General features: G+C 41.1%; 1 protein-coding gene across 2 annotated transcripts in view; it reads left to right on the top strand.

Annotated features, from left to right (window-relative positions):
• Positions 1 to 19,699, top strand: part of TMEM131 (transmembrane protein 131) — an 892,454-nt gene that overhangs the window by 387,556 nt on the left and 485,199 nt on the right. For both annotated transcript variants that reach the window (XM_069204268.1, XM_069204267.1), the window contains exons 11-12: positions 4,671 to 4,732; positions 14,497 to 14,605. In XM_069204268.1, coding sequence (XP_069060369.1) covers positions 4,671 to 4,732; positions 14,497 to 14,605 — 171 coding nt within the window. The remainder of the gene's footprint in view (positions 1 to 4,670; positions 4,733 to 14,496; positions 14,606 to 19,699) is intronic.

Genomic DNA, 19,699 nt, shown 5'->3' with positions numbered 1-19,699 from the left:
ACACCATACGTTTTACTTGGACTCTGCACTTGGAATCTTAAACTTTGATGCTTCTACTCTATTTGTTCTGTTCATAAATCTGTTACAACTAGGGATGCCTGCTGAATTCAGAGTAGCTCCTCTACCTTAAGTTAATTGATGGTGGTTGTGGGTGGCTATCGTCTGGAAATAAGCAGGAACTTTTCCCCACATATCTTTGTGCATTTCTCATAGAAATATGGACCTTATCCCGTACTTTTACTCAACTGGGAGGCAGTGTAGCTATTTCAAGGTTTTATGGTCTAACTTTTTAGGTTCTCAAAGACTAGCTGCTAGATTAGGAATCCTCATTTTAGAAATTTCTTAGACATGTGTTTGACATTATGTGAATAACTCCAATTGAACCAGCGATCTTATCAATTCTGTTCAGTGTTCTGAGTCCACAGTGAGAGCACATAGTTTACAAAGTTGCATTTTCACAGGTTTACTCCTTTTCAAAATCTTCGCTCTGAGATCTAAATCTTTTATTGTCAGTTTTAACTCTCAGGCCTATTCGAGCTATGTCTATCAGGGATCTTAAATTAGTGTAATGAGAGATTGCTTTTTTAGCTGACACCTCGAGCGAGAATGTTAGTGATTTGCTGATCTGTGCTCCAAAGTGCCTTACACAGGTTTTTCACCTTGACTGAGTTGTACTTCGGATTCATCATGTGTTGCTGAAAGCTTTGAGTTTCTGGATGATGAAGACGTTTCATGCGGTTTTGCATTCCACATCCTCCACATGATGCTGAACAAATTATTCACCATAGATGTCGGGTCAGGATGTCAGGTTTTATTTGCATTTTTCAAAGAGTTTGGGGAAGGCACACCAGCTGTGTTTAACATAAGCTCATAAAGGTTCTGTCACCTGTTGAGTTTTATCCTACATTTAAGGGTACTTGAAAGATAAAGCCACATACCCTCAAAAGTATGCATGCCAACACAATAGTAGTTGAGCCATAACAAGGACCTTTGAGCATCAAATTGCACTTGCTAGTGACAGAATTGGCAAATTCTATAACCTTGCATGTTTTAGTTAGCATCATGTCATCACCATCAGATGCCATGTTCATTGAAGCTACGTTGACTAAAATGCTGGGTTGTCATTTTCCTACCTCCCACTATAGGACACAGTAACATATTCACATTAAATCCAGAGCACGTTAAGCTAAATGTAGAAGTAAGTAGAAAGTGCTCACCTTGGTGACTTCTGTTGAGCAAGTCCTTATTTTATTTCCTCATTATGACCCACTTCTCGATCATGCTTTGTTTAGTAATGTTGTTAATGAGGAGAGGAGGGCCTTTGGTCTCGAAGCTCAACACTGTATCAGGAGCAGTGCCCTGTCACTAGTGTGGGTGTGCTTCCTGGATTTCAAAGTCAACTGTTATTGTGATGGTGAACAATATGTCATGGTCTACAGAGCCAGACAATATTGCACCAGACTGGCAGAAGAAAGATTAAACGCTAGGAGCCAAAGTGTCATAAAGTGAGTAACATACTTCTTTCCACACCCCAGATTGTTTTGTTTTCTTTACTTTATGCTGACGATGCAGGGTTACTAGCTCCGATAACACATAGACTAAAACAGTTATTGTAGCTTTTTACCACATTTATGTCAGAGTTAAAGATGGACCACAACTGTAGCAAGTCCCATACTGTGTCTTTGGTGATAAGAAATGCAATCCGAGACCCATTTATTGCAAATGCAATGTTATTTCAATAGTGAACTGTTTTGTTTATTTGGGTATCTATTTCGATTAGTCTGGAACACCAATATTTCTGCTAGATGCCTTAAAAGTATACAGACGGACGGTGCTCTTGCTCTTTTCAATCTAATACCTTTGATTTGGGGGGGGGGGGGGGGGTGGTAGGGAGTAACCATAGCACCTTGTTTGGAAATAACATGCAGTGCATTCCAGTGGCTACTTATGGCTGTGGTGTTTGGGGATATTCCAAGGTAGTCTTCATTCAGACAGAAGACAATTATATGCCACAAGCTATTATCTAAACCCCCTTGCAGGCTGTACTTTATGTGCCACGAGGAGCTTGTTATGAGATATATTGAGGACTATGTCAGGATTGGTCCCCTGAGAATCAAGCTGTTAATTTGTTAAAATGCCAGGGTGATCTTAGATCAACATATCACTTTGGACTGTGACAAGGGAAGACATATTCCATGCGTTGCCTATGTAAAATCTAGTTTTTCATGACCAGGCAGGCCTGTTGTATTTAAGTATTACCAAATCAGACATGCCGTGGTTGAAACTAGCTTTTTACAAGGAAAGCAGGAAGTAGAAGGCTGAGGCAAAGTTCCAAAATACCCCACTATCAGGCAATCTCTTTTACTAGCTCCCACCGTTGGCATTGATCCATATTTGTTGTCCATACCAAAACATTGGGAATATTGGTTGTTTTTTAGACTTGTCTATTAGAAACCTAATGTGCCTCCTGTTAGGTCAGTTTGGGTAGGTACTTGTGTGCTCTTGTGATAAATACGTCCTCTCAAACACCTTTGCACTTCTCCATTTTTGTGATTATTATAATATATATATACCAGGTCGTTTCTTTCAGCAGTAATGAAAACCTACAATTTTAGACAATTTAGGCCTGCTTTATCCTTTTTACAGACTTTATGGGGCCCTCATACGTGCATAACTGGCTCCTTTTAGAAATGTGCTGCTTGTAGCCAAATAATTATGACATTTTAACGTACTTTGCAATTTTGTCATTGTTCTCGTTTGATTTATGTTTTATTGTATGTTGTGCCACTGTACGTTTATGATGAACTTTTTAATCGAATAAAGTTTCTGTGACAGTTTAACATGTCAGATTTTCTTTAAAAAAGGAGTAGAAAATCAGAATGTGTGGAAACATTTAGAAGGATTCTAACGTTTCTACATTTACCTAAGGAGTGTAAAAAAATAAAAAATAAACGTGCTGCCATAAAATTCTCCTTTCACCTTACAAATAGACAAACCGCACAAGAAAGAAAAGCCACGTTTCCTTTTCGTACTTTAAACTGCTACTTTAATTATTATGCTCCGTGATCCGACCTGGCTTTCCCCTCGTGCAGCAGGCATTGTGACACCAAAGTTCAACTGTAATAAGTTATTACATTGGAGTTCTGATGTGTTTTCTTTACAATCAGCGACTGGCAGTGTCACAAGTCACTCGATTATAAATAAATTAGAGACAGGTTTTTATGCAGGGATTACAGAATCCCATGTATTATGGAATTTATCAAATTATATAACACAAATTCTTGCTTACTGTAATATTTTACGGGTATTATCTTTTGTTAGCAAGGCATTAATCTGCCTAGAATGGTTTATTGGAGTAAACATAAATCAGTGTCTCACATATCCCTTTCACTTGCTATTTTGGCATGGCCACTTGACATTAGTATACATTTCTTCTTTAAAGTTTCCTTTATTTATGAATAATTCAATTCTGGTTTTTGCCCTTTGCATAAAATGTTAGTGTTAGAAACATGTATTATATATGCTTCTTTCAGTTGTCCTGGTGTTATTTTTGTGCAAGTTAACTAGTTGTTAGACGGCTTCTTGAGTTTTATGTATTGCCCTTTTGGATTGTCTATTTTAATTCCCTTTTGCCCTTCTATGTTTTAGTGTACAGCAACCTAAATTCTCTTGCTCCTTCACCCATATTGTAGGACACACTTATCAAACAGGATCAAAAGTATGGTCAAAGTAGGTTCCACATTCCTCGCCCCACATTTTCGTAAAAAGTCATACAGCATGTTATCCATTGGTGACGTTGTGTATATCATCTTGTAACAAAAGAAGCCTAGCTTGCTTTGTCTGTTCTTATACAAAATCCACCCCACGGCTCTGATGTGAAGGCTAATAATGTATACTTAATTATTGCCATCATCTGTTGGTGGTCCCAGCTCTGTCTTTCAGATAATTTGCTTTTTACTTGTGCATATGATGGTGCTTTGACGCATTATGACTTCCTGGCCAGCCTGTCAACCTCGGTAACATTGATAAAATTGACGAAACAGTCAAAACAGATTGTTCAGTAGTTAATGAATTTGAACTCACATGTGGTTGTTTGATGGTAATTTAATAATTCTGCTCCACAAGTGTTCACTGAGCCGAAAAGATATGACTATCCATGCAACATCATTTTCCTAAATGTTAAGTTTGTGAAGTCAAGTAAAGCAAGCCAGCTCTTAAATACTGCTAACACTGTGTTTTGAGGGAAGTAAAGAGAATACTTTGTCAAATGTTTGTAAAAATGGTAACTTGCATTTCTTGTAAATATCATAGGGCCTAAAGTAGAAAGCCATTATGAGATTATAATCGAGGCGAGTCTCAAAATCATAGGGTTTGTGACTGAAAACAGTCATTTTTTCTGCTCATTTCACCCATTATGAAACCCATTCTGAATTGCAGCCATGGGGGGGGGGGGTGTATGGGGCTCTCCTCCTCATTACAGACTTCAGTGAGATATGTATCAATAGTTTGACTGCAGTGTCAAACAATTGATCAGTTACCTACACTTAAGAGGAGGTGGTAAATAAGGCTTGCAGTGTCTATTTGCAGAAGTGAATTGGTTAAACTTGGTCAGCAAATTGAAGTATTTGTGCGCTTTTGGTGAACATGTTTTTTTTTTTTTTAATTTGTAGATGTGCCAAAAATTTTAAATCTTCATTTGCTAAATTCAGGAACAAAAGACGTCCCAATAACAGTAAGTTGAGAATATATGTTTTAACTGTACCGTAAATTGAAATTATTGTTGTGTTTATGAAAGCAATTTAATCAGAATTTGACTCCTCTTTGTGAGTCTTCTACGGGACACGACTGGATAATAGTATACAGACATCAAACCTTCCTGTGTGGCTGCAATTATTTTCCAACTCATAAGAAGATTTCCCCACCTCCTTTGGCCAGGTACATCCTTTATTAGGTTTCTATACACTACTGAAAGTGCAGAGTGTACAGAATCACTGTTATTTGTATAGTGCAATATTCACCAGTATCCTGGCCTTTGCAACTTGCAGCTGACCAATGTGAGTTTTGTCTGTAAGTTGTGCATGTTCTCTTTATGTTCATTGGAGAATTAGGGTGGTTCAGGTGTGAGAGACATATGGTTTCCCTCCTAACCTAAACAAATGTAAACATTGCATCCAATTCACCTTTCCTGTGCAACGTGACCCTCTGTCCATGTCTCTGCATTTCACCATAATTCCCTACCAACCCCTATGTTTTTCTGTCACATTTCTGTGATATTATTTTGTAGGTACATGTGCACGTTCAGGTCCGCCTCTATATGCTCCAAATTCTTTTTTTAGCATTTGCAAATGAAGCATGCATTAGAACTTCCACGAGAGCGTGAGGGAGGGAGTGAGAGAGAGAGAAAGAGAGAGAATATTTTAAGGGAAGGAGGTACATGTTGACATAGTATGATGGGTGGTTTCCTCCTCAGAGGCCTCCACAACAGAGAAATTACAGGCATGGATGAAGAGGAGGGGGTGTTACCAATTTGGGTAGCACAAATGGGGTCAGGAGGTGCTACTGAAGTATGTAAGTGCATCTAGGAGTTACAATATCAGTGAGGCATTCTGCTAGTGCTGGTTTGTTTTTACAACCTTTTTTTTAAATTCAGTTTCGTTTCATCATGTACAAAGAAATATGCAGCTTTACCAACAATGGTCATGGTATGAAGTAATTATCGCACAGGACATCCTGGTGTAATAACAATTACTTTGTTCAGGAGACAAGTATCTCGGGTGCTGTACAGTGACACATCAAAAGAATACTAGCATGTACAGCCAAATGCATAAGAAACAGCAGCGCTTCTTCGAGTCCGCATTAGTGCCACATGATAAAATATCTTTGTCAACCATGGTGGTTGAACTAGGCAGAGATCTTGAAGTGAAAGAATAGGTGAGTGAAGCGCTGTGTGACAGAGCAGCACAATAATGAAGAATGTCTAAATTGCAGTGTTTCTCTTTAGAAGAGTAGACTTTTAGGCCCGTATTTATACTTTTTGACGCTAAACTGCGCTAACGCAGTTTAGCGTCAAAAAATTTTGTGCCGGCTAACGCCATTCTGAAGCACCATGCGGGCGCCGTATTTATTGAATGGCGTTAGCCGGCGCAAGCAGACTGGCGCTGCCTGGTGTGCGTGGATAAAAACCACGTACACCAGGCAGCGCCGGCGTAGGGAAAAATGGCGCTAGGGCGTCTTAAAAATGGTGCAAGTCAGGTTGACGCAAAAAATCGCCTCCACCCGATTTGCGCCATTTTTAACAACGCCCAGACGCCATTTACATGACTCCTGTCTTAGTAAAGACAGGAGTCATGCCCCCTTGCCCAATGGCCATGCCCAGGGGACTTATGTCCCCTGGGCATGGTCATTGGGCATTGAGGCATGTAGGGGGGCACAAATCAGGCCCCCCTATGCCACAAAAAAATATTTTAAAAAAAATATATTTATACTTACCTGAACTTACCTGAATGTCCCTGGGGTGGGTCCCTCCATCCTTGGGTGTCCTCCTGGGGTGGGCAAGGGTGGCAGGGGGGTCCCTGGGGGCATGGGAGGGCAGCTGTGGGCTCATTTTGAGCCCACAGGTCCCTTAACGCCTGCCCTGACCCAGGCGTTAAAAAGTGGCGCAAATGCGGGGTTTTCTGCCCCGCCCACTCCCGGGCGTGATTTTTGCCCGGGAGTATAAATACGACGCATTTGCGTCGCAGTCATTTTTTTGGACGGGAACGCCTACCTTGCATCTCATTAACGCAAGGAAGGCGTTCACGCTAAAAAATGACGCTCTTTACTCATACTTTGGCGCTAGACGCGTCTAGCGCCAAAGTATAAATATGGCGTTAGTTTTGCGCCAAATTTGCGTCGAAAAAAACGACGCTAATTCGGCGCAAACGGAGTATAAATATGCCCCTTAGTTACCAAAGCTAGCGCACAAATTGTGTGGTGAATAAAAAAGTTGCATGCCACAAAACTTTCTTTGTGTTGTAAAAATGGTAGTCATTGTGTGAAACTTTGGTTATTGAATGAAATGGAATACACTGTAGCAGTTACGTCATCTCACAACAGTAATTTTCTTTCCCCTTTTCGCAACATGTAGTTATTATATGAAGCCTGGTAAATATTTGTAACCTACGTACGTCTTAATGGACAAAGAATTGCTGAATTGAGAAGTGTTTTTTGGAATCTACAAAGAGCTTACATTTCTTGATATGACCATTTGAAATATATTGGTGATTTTAATTTTTGTGTTAAATTTTATTATCTTCTGCATTTGGTTATTTAGATTTGGGAGGACACCAAGATTAATATGAAAATTGCTTTTTAAATTCGAAATAGAGGAGTATATAAGATAATTAGATACTTAACAGAGAAAATAGCAATAATTATTTGAAGCTATAAAAATGTCAACGTGCTCTTTGAAGAACTTAAGTAGGGAAAGTCAATCTGAAGTTGCTGAAACACAACTCTATTCTAGTGTTCTTTACACTGTTTTTCGTTTAGGAGTGTCAGTTGACCTCTAATTTATGAGTAAAGGTCTGTAAAAGTTAACCTAGGTAAAAATGTGTTGTGCTACACTGAAATGTAAACATTTTCAGTAGGACGTTTACCTAAAAAATATTCGCAATTCTAGTTATACAGATTTTGTTGAATATAGAAAATGAAGTTTCTACAGTCAGCAGAACTTAATGTAGTGATTTTAGTCTGCACGCTAATGGCATGCTTAATTGTATCTCATAGATGTGTTAGGAAGATAGAAAATGTAGTCAGAAAAGCAATTCTAACAGTATGGGTTGCACGTTCCATGTTGAGTTAACGAAATACCTGGATAGTATTCCCAATTACAGTGCAACCAGGTTTGTATTAACTGGCATCATTTTATGGATACTTGTAACCACGAATGACTTACATTGTGAATATTCCCAAGGGATCAGACTGGATCTGAAAACTTCAAAGCAGTATTCCTGCGCGCTGATATGTGATACCATGCAGCTCCACGCCAGTGTCGTTCTGCGCTGGAACTGACGAGTGGAGCTGCATATAAGTGGTACCCATGTGTGCTAATATCAGTACCTTTCTTTTTTTTTTCTTCAGTAAGTCTTTATTGGCTTTTATGACACATATAAACACATGCAAAGATAACACCAGGATTAAGTACTAAAGGATAGCAGATGTCCTAACATTGAATGACATGTAAGAGTGATTACATTCATAAATAGTAGACCAACAGGTTTGCAACCACACCACATACGCTCTTTGTACTGGTCCATGGTCCTATCGCATAGTCTTGTGGTATCAAGCCATGCATGGGCCAATAGTAATACCTACAGTAACAAACATAATCAAAACGGAGTCTGGGAATGAGGATTCGCAAGAGAGGGTTAGGGGAGGCGAGGATGTTATCGAGTGCTAAAAGGGCAAGGACAGATTTCCATGAAACAAAAGTTGGAAGGAAGGAGGTGGGTGAGTAGATTGCTGCAAGGATTGGATGTAGGGACAAGACAAATAGCATATATAGTGGTAAGTATGCGTAGGTTTTCCCCTCCTGGAGCCCCCCCTCCGGATTCGGGTGTGGCATCTGCCCACCCAGTCGTGATAACACTGGCTAGGCAGGACTGGGAGGGGGCCTGCAGGCGCTATCGCCTGTGGAGGAGATAGACATGGGGGTGGCATTCAGGGTGTTATCTCATATGATTTAGCCTCCACCGCAGTTATGTACCTCTCCCAGTCTGAGGGTGAAGTCGAACCAGAGCGCCCCACACCTAGTTTGTGTAGTGTGTTTTTCTCAGCCAGTGTCGCAGCATGGAGATTGGTGAGCTATAATGTTACGGGTGTGGTGAGGGTAGAGCTCCAGCTTATGACTATTCTTAATTTGACAAGAAGCAGGCCCAGGATGAAAAATTTGTTGGACGGTCTCCATTTGAAGGGGCATGTGGTGAGGCCCAGCAGACAATGGGTTGCCCCCTTAGGAAGGGGGAAACCCACAATTTGCACCATGTATTCTAGAACCGTGTCTAATAAAAGCTAAGAGGGTAGGACTACACCATATGTATGAAGTCAGTCTCTGGAGTAGCAGCTAGGGAAGATATTGCTAGCACCTTGGTAAATACACGATGTGCGCATGGGTGTAAGAAAGGTATGGTGGAGGAAATTGAACTGGGTATATTTAAGTATTGGTGGAAATTATTTTAGGTATGCTCATGCACTGTCTATTGTTTTTCAGTGAGCATGATCGGTAATGCGGTATCACAGTAGGCGCACAATTTTATAAGTGGGATACTTCTGTGGGTGCGTAATAAGCCATATAGGCATGTGGTTGCGCAGTGCATGCCCCTGTGTGCAAGTGTTTGTAATAACTATAAGGTTTCTGGTTCGTCATGTGTCTTGTGCTAGACCTGTTGCAGGTGGCACGTGAGGGGAGGCATGAATGAGAAAGGCGCCTAGTGGAATACCATTGTTGTCCACTAGGCGCATAGAACCCTATTGTTGAAAAGGTTGCCCCATGTAATGAGGCCAGTATTGGTCCACTGGGCCACTTCCTGTCTTGAGTAGAGCACGAAACACCCCAGGGGTGCCCAGAGAGATAGGTCAGGCGCGTATGTGAAAATCATGTGATGTGGAGCTGTGTAGGATTGCCAACATGCTTTATAAACCCTCATGAGATCATTTTTGGTCTCTGTGGGGACCCCCTCGTCAGAGCCCATTAACCATCCTAGGACAGCAGAGGGCGCCGCAGCATCAGTGTCCCGGTTCTGATGACTTATAGCCAGCCAGCACATTGGCCACTGAACTGAGCTGCGGCGTAGTAGTTTTCATAATTTGGTGCCCCAGGCCACCCTCACATAGTGGGGAATACAGTTTTGACATCTCTACTCTTGTCCTTCCCTTGCCCTAGACTAAGGAGAGCAGAAGCAAGGATAGTTCTGTGAACAATTGCTTTGGCAGTATGACTGGAATGCCACAGAAGTGCAACAGTTGCAGTACGAGTAGCATTTTGGCGATGGCAATGCGTCCCATAGGAGAGAGTGGAAGGAAAGTCCAAAAGGACAGAGAACTATACACCCCCGTTAGAGCCCTCCCTACATTGCTATCCACCAGATTGTTTTCCTCATGGTATGTTCTGTGTCAGTACCTTTCTTTCAATGCCAGAGCTGAAGCTTCTTGATCCTTCAAACCACAAATTGTGTCAAGATTTACCTGTGTGATGGGGAAAATGTCATCCCCTAAGGGTTTAAAGCATGTAGGGACTGTTAAAAATGGATGCCTGTGACACATCCTCACAATATGTTTATGGTGTCTAGGGTCAGAGCATGACTCCAAGGCCTGAAATGACTGTACCTAAATGAATCCTTAGGCCATACAAGAAAGCGGCTAAACTCTACATCTCCAAAGACAAGAAGTCTCCCCGACATGACTGGTCGAAGTCATAAGGAAGGCCCCATTTCCGCTCCTTAAGTTGTTTTTGCAACAGTCTTAGGGTAAGTCCACGAAGAAGCTTAATAAGTTGACACCAGAATTGTTCCCTTAAGCCCATCCTCCAGAGAGGACACTGGTCTTGCTTCTGGTTTCCATCAAAGCTGGTTCACGCATCACAGCAAGTAGAGAACTTCTTCAGAGAGTCTGTGTTGCACATTTTTGTCATCTTGCCTGCTCCATGTGGCATACTTTTGAGCCCTAAGGGTCCGCAGGGACTGCCAGACTGACCTTTGCGCCATCTGTGCCCCTTGAAACCTTGGGTTCGCCACCCCCTGTGCTGATTACATTCAGATTGAAGAAGTCTACTCTGTAAGAGGATGCACAGCCTATTGTGATATCAGAGTCTGAGCAAAATCCACCACAACTTCAGCTAAGACTCACTCAGGGCTCCAACTGGTGCACAGCCACTGGGCAGTCCTTCATATTCTTTATTCGCATCCAACTATACCACCGCCAATGGAAATGTTGCATCCCTGGCTGTAGCAATGTTGTTGTGGAAGTGTTGAATAATAATCGTAGTGGATCTGTGTGGCATGAAACCTTTCTGGTCTGGATGCACCAAATCTAGGATCACTTTTTGCAAATGATTTGCCAAGACCTTAGACAGTACCTTAATGTTCGCATTGATTAAAGATATTGGAAGGTAAGAGTCCCAGCGGTTTCCCGGGTTTCAGGATCAGTACTGTAGTTGCTAAATTAGCATCACAGGAGAGCTTACCTTTCACATATATCCCTTGTAGGTGTTGCGTCTCTATATAGGCTACCTTCTTAAGGAATTCTGCCAGTAGCCCATTGGGGCCTGGTGTTTTCTCAGACTGCAGTTGAGTCAGTGCCATTAGCACTTCCTTAACAGTCAGGCCTTCTTCTAGAGTGCACATTTGTTGGTGATTAAGCTGCCGACAAGGACATTCCTGAACAAAGCTATGTTAATCCCCTACTTCAGGTTGATGTTTGCCTTCAAATAAGTATCTTAAATATGCTGCCATTGCCCCTGCGATAGGCCAGGAGCCAGTCACTGGAGTTCCATTTTGGCCCTAAACTCTCCTGTATGTCACGTCTACATTGGTCTGCTTACTGAGCCATGCCAACATCTTTCCCGCCTTGACTCCTACTTCGTATAGATGCTTTGCCTGCATAATATTGCCTAGTTTAACTTCATCTGTGGTTACGGAGCGGTTTTTCTCCACTTTGTCAAGGAGACAGGCCTTCGCTTCCACCAATGGGGGGTGTGAATCAAGATTTTTGTTGTAAGATTTGTTATTGATAAGGCATCCTGTTTTGTTTGAGGTTATTGATTATGCACGGGTTGCGCTTAGGACTGATGAGCTGAGTTTTTCTCTTTTTATTTTGATCTTTTACTATATTGTATTATTGATGTTGTGTAAGCATTAGAAAACACCTGAGACTTTGAAAAATTAATGTGTGTGTAATGAATCAAATAGGCATGATGAAAAGCTCCACATTTCTAGGATTGAGTCAGTGGCAGACCGTCTCCTTGCCCGACCCATAGCTGACAGTGGTCAGAGATGCATCACTACTGGGTTTGGAAGGCCATCTGGGAGAGCTGGAGATCAGAAGGTGCTATTCTCCGGCAGGGACTGAACTCCACTTCAGTTTTTTAGTTGAGGGCAATTCGCTTAGTGTTGAAGGCCTTCCTGCCCACCATCAGAGAAAGGCTGGTGTAGTAGCTTACAGACATCTTATCCCAAATTGATAACTGCAGCAAACAGGGTGGAGGTCTTGGGCCCTGTGTCAAGGGACTCTGCACCTGTGGAAGTGGCTGAACAGCTAAGGAATTTCTCTAGTGTTTAACCACCTGGTGGGATCTCTAAACACCAGGGTGGATGAACTCTGCTACCAATGCTTAGCAAATCACGAATGTCCGTTTAGTCTGGAGGTGCCAGTGGGTGTCTTCCTCTTGCCACAGCTGAAAATTAAATATCATTGTTTATGCGTGTTGGAGTTTCCATAACATCTCTGTCTCGGAGATGTCTTCGGAGTGGAACTTGGGCATCTTGTATGCCTTGCAGTCACTTCTTCTCCTTTCTCCTTCCTTCTGAGGTTGTTGTCATCTAGACAGTGAGGCATCCTTCCATAAAATCAGCGTGTGACATTCTTTGGAAAAAGTAGTGGATTAATGCTGCACCGGTAAATCGACCCATTACAAGCAAATTTGTTTGCTGTTTTTTGGTTTGTTCTGTCTCAGGCCCAGCAAGAACTTGCTTTGGGTAGTACTGAGGTCTATTTATCAGCTCTTAGGCTTTCTTTTTCTGGTTGTTGAATAAAACCTCTTTAATTAAATCCTCTTTTGGGACTACATTTTTGCAAGTTTTGCAGCATGTATTTGTCAAAACCCTTTGTTATAGCACAGTGAGACATGATTTTAGTCCTCACTTTTTTGATGTACACCCCTTTGAGCTACTGTACAGTTGTCAATTGAGACTTTTGACATTGAAGATGGTCCTTCTCGTTGCCATAACACTGGCTAGATGTGAGTGAGCTGCAGGCTCTTTCTGTCAGCCCACCATATACAGTGTTCTTTACAGATAAGTTGGTGTTGAGGACACAAGCTTCCTTTCTACTGAAAATAGTTACTTTTTTCATGTGGGGCAGGCTGTCACCATTCTGGCATTCTTTGTTCCACCGCATTTCCCTAAGAACAAATTGACTGCATCGTTTGGATCCCAAGAGGCCACTAAGCTTTTATATTGATCACAAAAAAGAGCATCGGGTGTGCGATCAGCTCTTTCTGTGGTTTTCCAGAGCAAAAACAGACCATCTCTCAATTGGTTGTTCTCTACATAAAGATCTGCTATGCGCTGGCTAAATAAGCAGCACAATGAGGCTTACGGGGTCATTCCACTAGGGACAAATCTGCTACCAGTGTACTGGCACATGTAGTACCTGTCTTGTACATTTGTCAGGTGGATACATGGGAATAAGTAAATACATTCATAAAGTACTGCTGTCTTGACAGGTATATCAAGATGGGCTTTTTGTGTACTCAGCACTGCAGGACTGCCTTAGTACCAGTTCCCATGGTGAAGAGTTTGCAATAAGAAGTATTCATCAGAAGAACAAGTCACTTACCTTAGGTAATAGTCTTTCTACTGAGTACTCTGTTTAACCACAGATTCCTCATCAACTGTCCTACCCCCACGTTCTGAAAACTGGATTCTCTTCCACCTAAAAAAAGGCTCACCATAGAGATCTGCACACTGGTCTGCCAGTCTGCAGACGGTGTCTCCATCACAGGTTTCTGACAGCGTAGAAAGCCACAAATGTCAGCGCACATGTTAAACTTCTATGCAGCTCTGCTTGTCATTTCTGTAGTGGAACTATGTAATCCTGGAGCCACACAATGCACCTAATGGCTCAAGGGAATATTGCTTTCAAGTTTCTAGATCCAGTCTTGCATCTGGAGAACATTTTCAAGGTGAGGAACCTGTTAGAAAGCCTCCATCGGCAAGATAGCAAAGGTAATTAACTTGTTCATTACTGTCACACCACTATACACACTTGATAGATTTTTATTGAAGAAATACGTATATTAAGTATTCATTGGGTTATAGAAAAATAAACTTAATATAGGGGTATTCCAGAAGTAAATAACAAGTACAAGATAACCTGTCAGAATGCTTTTATGTTTGAAGAATCACTTTATGAACAGAACTAAACAATAAGAAGTAATTACGTCACTTTAAAGATTAGATCTTTTTTCATTAGTTCTTTATTGTATCCTAAAGGATAGATTTTAAATTACAGTTTTCACTTCTAAGTCAGAAGGATGTTTTAGATTCCAGTTATGATTTTGACAGTCATAACCACAAATGACCATAAAATAGTGTAATTGCAGACTCGGAGTTTAAAAGCAGGTAGGTTAAAATGTATTTTGTTTATACAAAGGGTGTTAAACAGAACTTTTGTGATGAGTAATGTAAGTTTTATACATAATTGTAAAATTTACTTTTATGGACTTCCTTCTGTTCTCAGAGCATTAAGCCTACACCTCAAAATGAAGCTGTATCAGTGCATTTCAAGCCTATTACCCTAAAAGCATCAGAAAACCGGTACACCAAAGTAGCAAGCATTAGCTTCGATGGTAAGTATACGTGTCTATTTAAATCTTTTGCAAACATATTGCACAGAACAGTTGGCCAGAAGGTGGTAAATGGGGAACCACTATGCCAAAAACAATTCTGATAGAAATGTAGGGTGGATTACTTTGTCGTTATCTCCTTTTAAAGAAGGGTGTTGTGGTGGGCATGGACAAAATTTGCTTACAGTGGTACATGGTCTTTGGGCTCCTGGCTGGATCTCTTCGCGTCGGCCTGTGCAGTGTTCCTGGGAGTTAGTTTGTCTGCCTAAGTTGATGTTTCAGAGAGGGGTTACAGTGACCACAAATGTATGTTTGAGAGTCAAATGGGGGACTAGTCTGGAAGTTTTCCGCAGCCTCCTTCCCCTGCTTTTAAGGCCTAGCAGCTGAGGCAAAAAGCAACACTGAGTACCCATTGAGTGTATTGGTGGCTGCTGTCCTGCTCTATGTTTAATTTCAGGTATGGGATAGAGGGTAGAGGGGGGTAGCACCAGAACAACCGTAGAAGCCGGGAGCAGGAGTTAGTTAAGGCATGGATGGCTGTGGAATTTGGACTGAGAGAATCAGTGGCAAACTCCCCTCATCGTTTGAATCTTACATCATGAGAAAATATCCCTTTGCTTACTGGCAAAATGTCCCATGTAGGTAGAGTTTAGTGACATCTTTTCAAAAGGCTCAAACAGCTTGCAGACATAGCAAACACTGTGAAGCAATGGCTGGAGAATACCAGCCTTTCGAGTTACTGTGCTGGAATATAGTATCTTAAAATTAGACTTTCAGCTGGAAACTTGAGGCAATCTGTGGAGAAGGGGGGAACCAACCATTTTGACAAGTGCCATCAGCAATTCTACCAGAGTACTTAATCAGTGAAGGGGAGAGTAAGTTGTGATAGCTTCACACTTGTGATACATGCCTGTCACCTCCCACCTAAAAGCAAAGGGGGCACCAATTTTATGAGCTGGAGGGATGGTGATCATCCCTTCTGCAGAGCTGTGAGTTCTCCAGATTGGATTTGTTTAAAAAAGAATAAAAAGAAACGGTGCTCATGGGAGAGAGCCACCCAGTGGAAACATGAGCTGGTCAGAATGGAAAGGGGAATGACTGCTAAAGACCTTAAGTGCAACACAATCGAACACCGTTTTCATCCGAGTGGAGTCCTATCAGCATACTTATTGTCTTCAGGGGCCCATTTAATTGAGCATTCTTATTTTGGAAGTAATTTCTAAATGTAGTTTGGTAAGGTTTCACGGTGAGAGGGTGATGTTTGGTACCCTCCTTTTCTGTGACTCTACTCTGAGCACTTTGAGTTAGAATTTCCAGATATTTGGACATAGTCCTTTTTATTTAAACAGTGAATGAATGAGGACACACAATAATACTTTTTTGCAGAAACAGGCCAATGGAAATTCAAACCTGTAAGAATTTAAATCAGCATGTAAAGTATTTTGCAATTTTTCCTATTTATATTATCTCCCATGTCACTGCCCTTGTTTGTCAGGCAGCCATTTTATGTTCTTCACTGGAGAGCTCTAAAGTAAATTTAAGGTTCAGTTTGATTTGACTTTTGGATGAGACGATGTATGAGCATTTCTATAGTCTTAATCTTTACCCATCCTGACCTTTGAAATATTGTAGCTGTGTCACTAAGCACAGATGCACCACTGCAGTGTTCTTGTACAGTACACCATCTTGCAGTTTGGCAATGGAAATGAATGTTGAATACAAATAAGGAAAGTAAAACCCTTAAAAGTAGAAACAAGCATTCAAAGAAAAGAATTTGCAGATGAATATAAGGGAAATGGAGACATGGGGTAGTAGAATAATTTTCTAAATCATTATGGTACACATTGGTTGACATCTACTAAAAGGTGGCTACTCCATTTTCACTTTCGTCAATCTGTTCCTTGCCAACCTTCTATTTACCTGACCCCACCAAGGCAGAAGAGAGTCTGGATTGTCTGGATACTAGCAAGGCTTTTAGTTTCTAACTCATCAAGAACTCTGATTTTTGGGTTGATAAACCTCCTTCTTTTGACTATGCTGGATCCCGCAAAGGCAAGGCAGTTGAGAAGTGGACACATTTCTGCTGGATTAGTCACTTCTTTTGAACATGTGTCAAACTACATCATGTGCTTCGGTCCACACCTTCATAAGGTATAACTGTCTGGACTGCAATGTCCACAGGTATCGCCATTTTGTCAGATCTATGTTGCAGGGCTTCCCTTATTGTTAATCTCCCCAGGCCCAGCACTTTGGAGGGACAACTTGGGTATTGAATCAAGGGGTGGGTATTCTACATATATGTGTTCATCAGATGAACATGTTACTTATTTTTGGTAACTATCTTTCTGGTGGATACTCTTACCTACTTGTAGATTCCTCACCAAACCCGCCCACCTCCCCATGAACAGGAGTGGTCCACTGCAAACGTGGTTTGCCTACTTTTTTCAGTTAATCTGGAAACAATTTCGCAGACCATCTGAAAGTCTTAAATTCGTAGAGGCAGTGTTAGATGCTGTATTAGGAATAGTCTTACTGCAATGGACGGGAAGCGCTATATTTGAAATAATCACCACTCTTTGGGCCTTCACTTGAAAGCGATTGAGCCTGTGGCTGCTTGCTCTCTTGCTGTTGTGCATTAATCTAATAGTTCATTTGAGATTGAGAATAAGTATTTTACATTGGTGTCTGAGACCAGTTGAACCAGTTTTACTGACGACTACCCTCCTAAATTGTGATGACTCAGTCTATATGCCACTCTAAAGTGATGGGATAGTATGAACAATGTACCTACCTGTTAACATATCTTTAGGCTCTTCAAATGGCTGAGTTTTGATTTGGCCTAGGATTGAGGGAGATAATGGATAAACACGACCACTCAATCAGTGGACTATGTTACCTCAAGAGTCATGTCTCTTTCTAAACATACTGTAAGTCAGCGCTGTTGATAGCCATTCAGGTTTTCTAGTAATGTATGAGGATATTTGCAGCAAAGTTAGAGATCTTGTTATGTAGATACTTTTTTAAAGTACAAAAGCAAACAAACAAATTCATCAAAAGAACTCACTCAGTAGCGAGAAGGATTAATTTATTCCTTCATTCTGCTCATTGTAGGACAGAACAAATACAGCCAACCATGTTTTAGCCCCATAATGCCACGCAAGCCTGTGGCCTTTTCATGGCATTTGTACAACTCCAATTGATTTAACAAGTCCAAAAGGATTGCGACATTTGATAGTCTGAGGGTATAAGCTGTTCGTGTAGAGGTAATGTTCGCAGCTGTCCGTATGCATGTCTGAAAATGTAGTTTCCATATGATCTCTGCCATCAGGTCAGGTCTCATCTCATACGGTCTGACCTGGAAGTATCGTCTAGAGACTTGTTAGAACGACTACTGTTTTACAGACGCTTTGAAAAGACCACAGTCGTGTGTGCTGTTATGGGGCAAAAAAGTGCGGCTGTGTATTTGTTTCTGACGTCTGTCACGTAAGTGCAGAATGAAGTAATAAATCTATCTTTTTTCACCGCCAGATCGTCGCTGTTCATTTCTTTTTGTTTTGATGAATGATCAATTTGTTTAACTTTACTTTTGTACTTAAAGAATTAATTTATCTTTAACACAATATTTCCTTTTCTTTGATGTAACTATCCTATCCGCATGTGTTACTATTATTTTACTATACCAGTGCGATGGGACACACACACCCTCAAAGTGGTTCTTACAACACCTTATAGTTACTTCTAATAAGAACCTATTAGAGTACTTAGACCTGTAAGACCCAAGTCCTTTTGAATAATTTATTGATTATGTTGGTCAGTACCACAGTGATGCGTTAGAGAAAACAAGGTAGCAGGTTTAGGATCTACACACACATCCTGTCCCTTTTCTCCTCTCAAGACTACCAATCGGGAAACTCAAATTCATGTGCTGTCTCTGGCTACTGATTGCAGCAGCCTGGCCTTATGAGGTCTGTTGACATATGGTATAGTTGAGGTAACCCTGGTCAGCAGTTGTGACCTGAACAGGAGTTGGGAATTTTGCTGGAAGGAAGAATAGGTAAAAAGTATTGAATGCCCTCTGTGTGTAAACATGAATGTGTATGTGTGGTGGTAAAATACTGTCCCTCTCATAATCGTGATATTTCCTTGGAACGTGGGCACATGTGTCTCAGGATGCTCACCAGCAATAAAATACTAGCCAGAGTGTAGCAGTTCTAAGCACGCAAGCTTTATTCGGTCTGAATAACCATCAAAGCAATAACTTACAACAATAAAATCATGATCTATACATAATAAATATATAACAACAAAATTAAAAAGTAGGTAATAAGGATAAGATAAAAATACTGTAAAATGAGGGATCTGCGAGTGTACAAAGAGAAAAAATTAAAATAAATCTTCACCTATATATCCCATCCTATAAGTAAGGGGGAGGTGTCAAAGTTCCTTTTGTTGACTGCTTTTAACTTCCTCGTCGGTAATTTATAAGAAATTCAATGAATAAAACAATTGGGTAGAGTAAGGTAAAATCAGGGATCAATTAATATCAAATCACTATAATCCTTTTTTTAAAAGTATGTACGTATATGCCAAGCGGACGCAAGGAACTTGCTGACCGCACAAGTTAGGAGAGAGGAGCAATCTCTCAACATCAGCCTGAGGGCATCGCTACACGTTCTCAACCCCATGTTTCTACAAACGGGACGAAGCCATTTCCGCCTGGCAATGCCATAAGCAGGACAAATAAACATAAAGTGCACTACAGTTTCCACAGAACCATTACAGCAAGGGCATTTATCGGATAACAGGGTGGAGCTCCATGAACTAGAAAAGGACTTCAGAGGGAGGCATCCATACCTAAATCGAGCATTCAAACCTTTACTTAGTTGATCGGTAATTAAGTCCAGGAAGGGTTTGAAGTGGGGAAACCACTTATAATCGAGGAAAAGAGACGTCAACCTACCATGTGAAGTACAGAGCAGATATTTTTCCCTAACATGGGACCAATAAACAGATTTCAGGTGGTCCTTATGAGCCCTCCTTAAATTGTTGGGCTGGCTCCAAAAGTGACTGAGTCCCAAGGTATGGAACCATTCTGAA

This window comes from Pleurodeles waltl, chromosome 8 (genome assembly GCF_031143425.1).
Source record: "Pleurodeles waltl isolate 20211129_DDA chromosome 8, aPleWal1.hap1.20221129, whole genome shotgun sequence".
In the NCBI taxonomy this organism is placed as follows: domain Eukaryota; kingdom Metazoa; phylum Chordata; class Amphibia; order Caudata; family Salamandridae; genus Pleurodeles; species Pleurodeles waltl.
Note: the sequence above shows the minus strand (reverse complement) of the source record. Positions and strands in the feature narration are given on the sequence as shown.